Source organism: Hipposideros armiger, unplaced genomic scaffold (assembly GCF_001890085.2).
Source record: "Hipposideros armiger isolate ML-2016 unplaced genomic scaffold, ASM189008v1 scaffold_745, whole genome shotgun sequence".
NCBI lineage: Eukaryota > Metazoa > Chordata > Mammalia > Chiroptera > Hipposideridae > Hipposideros > Hipposideros armiger.
This window is the reverse complement of record NW_017732095.1, coordinates 680587-690394: the sequence shown is the minus strand read 5'-3', so window position 1 is coordinate 690394 and position 9808 is coordinate 680587. Positions and strand designations below refer to the sequence as shown.

The window sequence follows — 9808 nt, the reverse complement described above, 5'->3', positions numbered from 1 at the left end:
CTGGCTACACACGGTAGCCCATGGCAACCCACTGCCACAGGGGCTGCAGCCTACGCCGTCACCAGCGACTCACGGCAGCCCAGCTCCAGGTTGAGCTGTTGTTCAGCATCTTAGCTGTGGAGGGCAGTGTCACTGGCCCGCATATGTGGGATCCGAACCGGGGACCTCTGGCATCCCAAGCCAGTTCTCAACCATCGCGCCACTCGGCCGGCTCATTAACTATGTTTCTAAGGGTCCCTGTTTCCTTTTCTTAAATATTTGCAATCAATTGTATGTACTAATTTTTAGAATCTTGTGAGAGAAAACATGTCAAAGGAAATCATACATAGGCACATCATAGCGAAATGACTGAGAACGAAACATAACAAGAAAAACCTTTGAAGGAGCCAAACGAAAATGACACATGACACTCAAGGAAACAATGATTTGAGCGGTACCTCCCTTCTCACCAGAAACCAAGTCAGAAAGAACATCTTTAAATCCTGAACAAAAACAGTCAACCCAGACTTCTCTATACACCAAAAATATTCTTCAAGAATGAAGGTGAAAATAAGACTTTTCAGCTACAGGAGAACATGTGCAGATCTGCACAACGACCATAGCCGTTGTCAACACTGATCTTTGGGGAGAAATGAAGAGTGCTGTAAATGGTAAATGTAAGCTTCCTATTCTGAATTTCTTTCCAGTACAAGTGACTGTTTAGAGCAAAGCATCATACTGCAGAGCTTGCAACACAGGTGGATTTAATCCCTATGAAAATTACAGCATAACAGACAGGGGGTGGTAAACGCACGTTCGCAATCATGAGCTCTTACACTGTTGTGAGATGGCCTGACAGTAACTCTAAGAAGACTGGAAGTTACAAATATCTATTCTAACCCCTAAAGCAACCATTGATCATAATGCAAGAGGTACCACTCAGGTGTCAACAGACATTAACATCAACTCTAGAAGATATTCAACTAATCCAAAAGACAAAGAAGAAACAGAGGAACAACAACAACAAAACAAACAAACAAAAATGAACAAAAGAAAAACAGATGGACCCTGTAGAAACTAACAGTAAAATGGTAGACCTCAGTCCAACCATATCAATAATGACATGGGAAGTTCAAGGACTACACACTCCAGTAAAGAGGTAGATTGTCAGAAAGATTTTAAACACACCCAATGACGCGTTGTGCATGTGCATAATATACTCAGAAATAGCTGTGCAGTCCTTGTCCCCAGCTGTGGGCACACAGGTCCTAGAACCCTTGGCATCGCTGCAGTGATAAAAGGGTCTCGTATGCAAGAAAGCTGGTGGCTGGGAGCCCTACATGGCTTCAGGATGGGGCGGGTCCTCAGACCTGTTCAGTCCTGCCAGCCTCCAGGGAAGGGACAGGGCTGCACGCTGAGGTCGGTTACCAACGGCCGGTGGCATCCTCAGCCTCCACGACAACCCTGAACGCTGGGGTCAGACAGCCTGGTGTCTGGGGAGTGCACGCAGGGGCCGGGCCGCTGACACCCCACCATGCCCCGTGGCTGCTCCTGTTCGAACCCTCGGTGATACCCGGGTGACAGGACGTCAGTGTTTCCCTAAGCTCTGTGAGCATTCTAGCAATTACTGTACCTGGAAGGGGGGGTGGGGATAATAGGAACATTCTGATTGGAGCCGAGTCAGACACAGGTGTGGGGACCTGGGGACTGACCACTGAGGGGGGTCATCTCGTGGGACTGAGCCCTTCACCTGTAGGGTCAGACACTAACTTCGGGTCGTTTCTTAAAATACAGTAAAGTAAAATGGGCAGAAAAGGGACACCATGCAAACAAAACGGACAGAAAAGGGGCACCACACGAACACCATGCAAACCAAGACCGCAGCAACTCTGCCACCGGGAGAGAAACAGACAGCTTGCGGTAGAGGCGCGTCTGTCAGGAGCACATCATCCACGGGCTGCGTAACCGCTTCAGAACACTTAGAGTGACCCTGACAGCCGTGACAGGAGAGGGCCAGTGTGCACCCCCCCTCAAAAAGTACGGGAGAAACGGGGTCCAGGAGACACACACCCCCCCGAAACCAAAGGCATCAAGGGAAGCCAGCCCGTCGGTGGGAGGTGCCTGAGGTCACGTCTGGGGACCGCGGCCACCATGGCTGCCCACTCAGCTCCCAAAAGCTCTACCCTCAGCCCTACTTTGCTCCAAGTCCTCACAACGCCCGGACAGAGAACAGAACATCATCAAACTTGCAGGTGAGAATGGCTTCCTGGGAAAGTCTGTTTGGATGGAGACTGAAAATGCAAAGCCCCTCACAGGATAACGCAGGGTGATGGCAATGAGCCCAAAGCAAAGTCGAACCCATGCGGAAAGCATGTAGAAGTCACAGCCCGATGCACTCACTCCAGGGGAAAACACTGCTGTAGGCAGAGCCCACTGGTAACTGGGTAACTCGGCGGGCCGGGGCTGAGCAACACCACCACGGGAGGCACCGGGGGGGACAAAGCCTGAAGGGGCCACGCAAGCAGCCTGGCTCAAGCCCCTCCCTGTGCCCCAGCTCCCGAGGGCCGGTGGAAGGGACAACAGGAGGCAGCGCTCTGCCTCGCCTGGGGGAAAGATGGTCCCGAATGAGGGGCACACTCACCAAGCCCACTCCTGGCCGAGCCCTGAGCAGACCGACACCCCAGCCATCCAGCCGACCGGGCCACCTGCTCCCACAGGTCACAGTGGCCTCGCTGCCAGGACTCGAAACTCACTTTCTCCAAGTCCTCTTTCAGGCGGATTTCCTGCTGCAGCTGCTCGAGTAAATCTCTTTTTTCAGTGTTTAGCAGATCAATCTCTTCCTTGAGCTCCGTCTGCAGCAGCGAGAGTTTGACCTTGTGCTCGGCTTCCAAACCCAGCACTCTGGACGCCACGGCTGTCTCCACTCCCTCCGCCGTGTCCAGCGCAGCCTGGCAAGACATGCGAGCGAGCTCTGCGAGGAGGAGGCAGCGGCAGGGAAGACAGTCAGGTGTGACCCCAAGGACACCCACGTAACATGGCAGCACACCTGCCTTCAGACGCCTGCGATAGCACACCCGCAGATTCTGAATACCGTGTGCACTTGATGTGGCCACACCGTGTGCCCGCACATCCCCCAGCCCCGGCCGCCCGCTTTGCTCCTCTGGTTCAGGTAACACATGGCTCTTAGCTGGTGTGTTGTGCCCGGCGGCCTAAAGTGCTGTGCGGTGGCCATGGGCACCTCTCATGCAGGAAGAACAGGGAGGACAGGCGCCAAGCGCAGTGTGACCTAGGCTCTCAGGGTTGTGCCCCCCTCACCACCCCACCAGCTCCGAGGAAGCCTGGGACAAGGCAGGCGCTCCGTGTCTGGCCTCACACCCGCTCTTCCTGGCAGCAAGGCCGCTGCCCGGCCCCATCTGCCACACCCCTGGGACGAACACAGCTTCTGCACCCGCCACCACCCGGCCACCCCAGCCCATGCCCCGTGCTGCTGTGTGGCCAGGCCCTCCCCAACAGGCCCAGCCAACGCTCCCAACGCCCCACAAGCAGGCCTGTGTGCTGAGTGGCGCCCACCTTGGCCAGGCCTTTCCGAGGGCCCCGGGAGCTGCTCCAACACCTGGGTCTCCATGACGTCTGCCTCCCGCTGGGCTGCCCCTTGGCACTGGCGGCTTTCTTCCAGTTGTGTGAGTACACGCAGGCTGGCCTTTGGGGGAGCACAGAAGAAACGTTTCATGGGCCTCTCTGCCTGGTGGCCTCGTCGCTGCCTCCCAGGTAAGCCTCACGGGCCAACCCCCTCATGTCCAGATGGAAACGGCAGATCACAGCCCTGAGGGGGACAGGCTACTCCCAGAGCTGGACCCCGTCCTTTCTCTCCCATCCCTTCCCAGGCTCCGCCTCCTCTGCTCACCCTCTTTCGTCCTTCACAGGCCAGTTGGCCTCCCTGACCGGCCTCCCTGACCAGCCCCACGGGCTCCCAGGTTTCTACAGCCACTTAGCACGAGCCCCATCCTCCCTGCCCTGCTCAGCCCGACAGAGGCGGTGCTGGGCCTGCTCAGAGATCCGCGGGGCAGGGTCTCTGCAGTGAGCAGCCCCGGCAACTGGGCCCAGCCGGGCATCTGGACGGAAGGAGGCTCAAGGGCTGCTTCCACGCTTCCTATCCCCCACAATGCAACTCGGAAACCCACTTTCCCCAAAACCAGAGGCGACACAGCAAGCTAAATGTCATGAGTCCTGCCCCTGTGACACTGAGCACATGAAAGGGTCACGGTGCAGACTGGAGAGCAGGTCCGGTCAGTCAGGCCTGAACGTGACTCACCAACTGGAAAAGGGAAAAAACTTAGGGCCTACACCTCCGGCCGACAAGAGCTAAGTTCCAAATGGACAAAAACTAAAAACAGAAAGTAAGCCTTTAAAAGAACTAGAAGAAAATATAGGAAAATACTGTTACACCGCGAGTGGGGATGAAGAGCCGAGGACAAGGGGAAGGACTCACAATTCCAGCCCCTGGGGCCACCTGCCACGTGGAAGTAACCACAGCCACGTCCAGTCTCAAGCAGGATGGGGATAGCTGAACCTCAGAGAAAAGGAGCAGCAGACAGCAAATCATGAAAGAATGCTCAGGTACAAGTAACAAGATATCCAACCTCAAAAACCAGCCCTGTGGCACCTTGACCTTGGACCTCTAGCCTCTGGCACCGTGAGGGGACAAATGTCTGTTGCCTGGCTGCCCAAGCTGACCGAGACACACCTGCGTGACCAGGAAGAGCAGGTGTGTACACGACAGCCAGTCCTCACCCGGCTCAGGCCATGGGCGCTCCACCACCTGTAAGCGCTGCCTGCACAGGACTGCGGCCCCCAGACCCGGGCTATAGACACTGCAAAGGTCACCATCAAACAAAAAGCGACCTCGGCTCCAGGGGCTCCCGGCCACGTTTGCCAGTAGCCACCGCCCTGTAGCACAGAGCACTACCCACCGTCTCAGAGGCCATGTGGACTGGCCATCAACACAGGTTAAAAATGACAGAAACAAGCACCTGGAGGCCACCTTTTGAGGGGGACAGAGGCCAGTGAACAATGCTGAACATCCAAGGACAGGACACACAGCCACATGGTGGTCCGCGGGGGCGCGTGGGGGCGGGGGCGCGGGCTCCCCAGACAGCTCCGCTTTATGCCGCCCATCATGTATGTCATTGTGAACAAACACGTGAGCAGACCACAACGCCTGTACGTCACTAGAGCAGTGAACCACGAGACAGTCGGCCAGCCCTCCTCCACGTGATACGTGTCAGGCAGCAGCTGTGAAAAGGGAGAGCGTTCAGACTTCATACCATAGAACGGTCTACCGCTAACTGAAGATCACCAAGACATGGCCTTTCTCAGAGTGTCGAACTGCTCACCTGACTCAGCAGCAAAAAGCCAATCTGACTAAAAATGGGGAGGAGGGGTTCTAAAGAGTCGCCTTTCCACACAGATGGCAAACAGGGTCATGAGAAGACACTCAGTGTCACTCATCATCATCAGAGACAAGCGAATCAAAACCACAACGAGATGTCACCTCACACCTGTCAGAACGGCATCACCAATAAATCAACCAACAAGTGCTGGCAAGGACGTGGAGAAAGGGGACCCCTCATGCACTGTTGGTGGGATTGCAGATTGGTGCAGCCACTATGGAAAACACTGTGGAGGGTCCTCAAAAAATTAAAAATAAAACTACCTTATGACCCAGCAATTCCACTCCTGGGTATTCATCTGAAGAAATTCAAAACACTAACTCGAAAAGATATCTGCCCCTATGGTTACTGCAGTGTTATTCACAACAGCCAAGATAGGAAACAACCTGGGTGTCCACTGATGAACTAATGGACAAAGAAGATGTAAAATACACATACAACGGAATGTTATCCAGCCATAAAACAGGGTGAAATCTTGCCATTTGTGACATGGATAGACCCGGAGGGCATCATGCTAAGTGAAATACCGTAAGTCAGACAGGAAGACAGATAACATGATCTCACTTACATGTGGAATCCAAGACAGAAACAAAAGCAAACCAAGCTCAGAGGTACAGAGAACAGAGCGGTGGTTGCTACAGGCGGGGGATGGGGGTGAACCGGGTGAAGGTGTCACAAGAAGGAAACTTCCGGTTACAAGGTAAGTCCTGTGGTGGATGCACAGGAGGGCCTGCAGGGAAGATGCTGCCGTGTGCACCTGAGAGTCGCTAAGACAGCAGATCTTAAAAGTTCTCATCACCAGGGAAAGAACTTGTAACTGTGTGGTGATGCCCCGGAGACTTACTGTGGTGACCGTTTCCCAACACGGACAAATATCGAGTCGTTACGCGGTCCACCTTGGACTAGTACAATGTCACATGTCAACCCTACCCTCAGTGGGACCAAATGGCCGTCACCTCACGTGGCTCCTGCTGCAGGCTGAGTGGATGGAGGCGGTCTCTCCATTCCTTCTCAGGCATCTCTTCTAACCCCATGCTGCGTGCACTGCAAGAGAAGGCAGCTCCTGAAAGGCTGGCACATGGCGCTCCCACAGGTGACCTCTGCCATCCTGGCTCTGACCACGTGAGTGACAGAAAATCCCTCCTGCTCTGTCCCTAGCAACCCTGCTTCTGGGTCAGGGACGGGACAGCAGGGCTGATTGAGCTGTGTCTGTGATGGTGGCCAGAGTCGGCGTCACAGCTGCGGGGACCCTGGGGCAACACCAGGTCTCCAGAGCCTGTGCCCCGCACATGTTGCCACTGCGACTTGTTGTGTGAGTCAGACAACTCCCGGCCCTAGCGGCGTGCTGTTTTGAAGCCGTTAATCTCCATGGCAAAGTCACAAACCAGAGCAGACGGCAGTTCAGTCCCAGGTTCCTGCATTTCAAACGCATGAAGACAAAGCGGCTCCGTTTACCTCGTTTCCTCAGACTCCAGCAGACCGTCTTCCCTCCCTTCCTGCAGCCGCTGCTGTGATGGTGTCAGGCCCTCCACGTCAGGTGCTTGGGCCAGCTGCTGCTCGTACAGTTCTTAATGGGATGAAATTATGCAATCACCTTAAATGAGACGCTAGGAGATATCGGGCCATCCTGAAGAGCCCGGAGCATGGTGCTGGGGCAGTTCTGGAGGCCCCTCCCCAGAGCCTGCGAAGTGACACAGGCGGCCTCCCACAGGGAGGTGGCCGGGAGGCCACAGGCGGGAGGGAAAGCAGGCAGCCTGGATGTGGTTATCAGCGAGCTGCCGCAGGCGCCATTTCCGCTCCTTTCTCCTAACTAACTCCCTTGTCCCCAATCACATTTCCCCAGTCAGGGCCAGGACCGGCTACAAGCGCTCCATCTGGACACAAGCGGCAGAGCAGCACAGATTTGCCTCCCCTGCATCTCCTGACCGCTCCGACTGAAGGTGCGACCAGGAGCGTAGGCCGCTGACACAGGTCCCTGAAGGGCCCAGGTGAGCTGCCTCCAAGGACGGGCTGCAGGCATGGGGCTTGCAGAATCAGCTGTCGCCATCGCACAGAGGATGGAGCTCGTGGGACCCACACGGAAGGCACACCTGCGACCCCGGGCGCTGGCTGAGAACTGCGTTTCTACTGCGCTCAGCCAGCGCTTCCAGGCAGAGGGAAGCCAGCCCCTGTGGGCAGCTTGCTGACCTCCCACTTAAGGAGCCTGACATCCTGTGGGCAGACGGGCGACCTACTCAGCATGAAACCAAGGTTTCCACCTCAAACTGTAGCGCCCATGGCCAGGAAACTCATGAATCAACGTGCCTACTGCCACTGTGACCACCTCATCTGGGCCAACAACTGAGGCCCGCGCTCTGACTTCTGAGAGTCTGATGCCCAGTATGAAGCCCTCACCACTTGGCTCCTGCCGGTCGGTCCTTGTGGGCTCGAGCTGGGACCACAGGTGCTGGGGTCCCTCTTGTGACTCAGCGTTCAACTCTTCGTGTGACTCAAGGCTCTGCAACCAGAAAGGAAGACGCTGATACGACACACTGACCTGAGGCCCCACAGCCCTTCTCACGCAGAGCACAGGTCAGAAGGTGCCTCCGGTGTCTCGGTCCCATCAGGGAGGAACGTGGGCCCCGGCCTGACGCTGGTCTCTGGGTGCGAGAGCAGCAGGGCCTGGACACAGGCTCCTGCGGGGCTCCAAGGACTGTCCCTGTTCAGCTGTGACGTGGGCACAGGCCACGACTCATCGTCATCTCCTGCTGCCTTAGCTTCTGGAGCCCGTGTTTGGGCACAGCTGGTTCTTGGGTTTGGTGTAAAAGCATTCAGGTCTTGGAGGAAGACTGGGCCACGTGGCCCATGTTCTGACAGCATTTCACGGGAAAAGAGTTTGAAGCATAAGCTGCAGAATGTTCCTGGTGGCCTTTCCTTATGAATGCCTTTACTGAATGTGGTCTGAGCATGTGGCCCGCCAGCCCTGACGTCTCAGGGGCACTGGACTGGGGAAGAGCACCAACTCTGTGCAGACGGAACGTAACTGCTGCTGTCCTCACCCCACCAAGCATGGGAACAGCCCCTGCTCGGAATCTCCCACGTGACCACAGAGGTTACTATGAACGGCCCACCTGCAGCTGTCTGTCCGCCGGCTCCGGGTCCTCTGTGTGCCGGCAGCGCTGGGTCCCCAGCTCCTCCTGCAGCCTCTTCACAGTGGCCTCATGCTGCGCCTGCAGGCTCTGCAGGGACACTGGAGAGCACAGACCGCTCAGGCCACAGCCTAGGTCTTTGTCCACAGCAGCACGTCTCGGTGGTGACAACGGTTGGCAATGAGCGTCACCTCGCGCTGGTGGCCCCAGGCCCCCGCTCGGCAGCCCTGCTGTCGCGGGGAGGGAGGGGCGCAGGCCAGCGGCCAGAACACAGCCTCTCCGGCCAGCGGGTGTCTGGTAACCCGCAACCCGCATGAAAATGGAACCATCCGGCCGCTGCTGTTCAGGTAGCGCTTTAATCATGGAGTGTGCAAAAATGCTCCAAAACAGGTTTCGGGAAGGGTCAGGGACCTGAGGGGCCTGTGCCCACCAGCGGAGACCCAGCCCTTCCTCACGGGGGTCAGGCGGGGGCACGTACTAGCTGGCATTTGAACACAGGGCACTCACTCCAAAACTGCAGGGAAACCAGAGCCCCTTCTGAGCTGCTCGCCGCACACTCACGTTCAGCCTGATTTTTGGCTTGAGACGTCTTCTCCAGCCCAGCTCTGAGTTCCGCCGACTCCCTCTTAAACTGGCTCCGTAAATTCTCCAGTTCTGCCTGGTGCTTTGCAGATAACTCTTGGCGTAGGTTCTCTAAGCATAACTCTCTCTCAGATTCCCAGTCTCGCTTCAGGGTCTAATTTAAACAAGCACAAAGGAGAATATGCCCAATGGTGAATTATCTGCCATAAGAATTTAAATCACACATTCAAAAACTGGGCAGTCACGGCCTGCCCAGACCAGACTGTCACCACAGGAAACTGGCTCCAATGTCCAGTCGGTCCCCATCTGCTAAAACGGACAGGACTGGAAGTACCCACAAGGCAAACAGCCAAGGGAAAGTAAAAAGACCGCCTGCCCACAAACAGAACCCATCTCTGAACACATAGCACAGGCATGCAGTCACTCTCTGTGAGTCATGCGTCCGTCCCCCACGCAGACCGGACGTGCTACAGCGACATCGCTGAGCTAGCTCTTCGTGAGGGCTGGGCTCTGTCCCAGGTGCCCTATGAAACAAGTCCCCTGGGCCGGCCGAGTGGCGCGTTGGTTAAGAGCTGGCTTGGGATGCCAGAGGGCCCCGGTTTGGATCCCACATATGAGGGCCAGTGACACTGGGGTGCCGTGAGTCGCCGGCGACGGCGTAGGCTGCAG

General features: G+C 56.3%; 1 protein-coding gene across 1 annotated transcript in view; it reads right to left on the bottom strand.

Annotated features, from left to right (window-relative positions):
* PCNT (pericentrin) overlaps positions 1-9808 on the bottom strand; it is a 127504-nt gene that overhangs the window by 97040 nt on the left and 20656 nt on the right. The window contains exons 7-14 of the mRNA XM_019628028.1: positions 9119-9293; positions 8540-8658; positions 7824-7926; positions 6885-6996; positions 6386-6473; positions 4469-4657; positions 3550-3679; positions 2733-2950 (exon numbers count right to left, since the gene is read on the bottom strand). Of these exons, the coding sequence (XP_019483573.1) occupies positions 2733-2950; positions 3550-3679; positions 4469-4657; positions 6386-6473; positions 6885-6996; positions 7824-7926; positions 8540-8658; positions 9119-9293 (1134 nt within the window). The remainder of the gene's footprint in view (positions 1-2732; positions 2951-3549; positions 3680-4468; positions 4658-6385; positions 6474-6884; positions 6997-7823; positions 7927-8539; positions 8659-9118; positions 9294-9808) is intronic.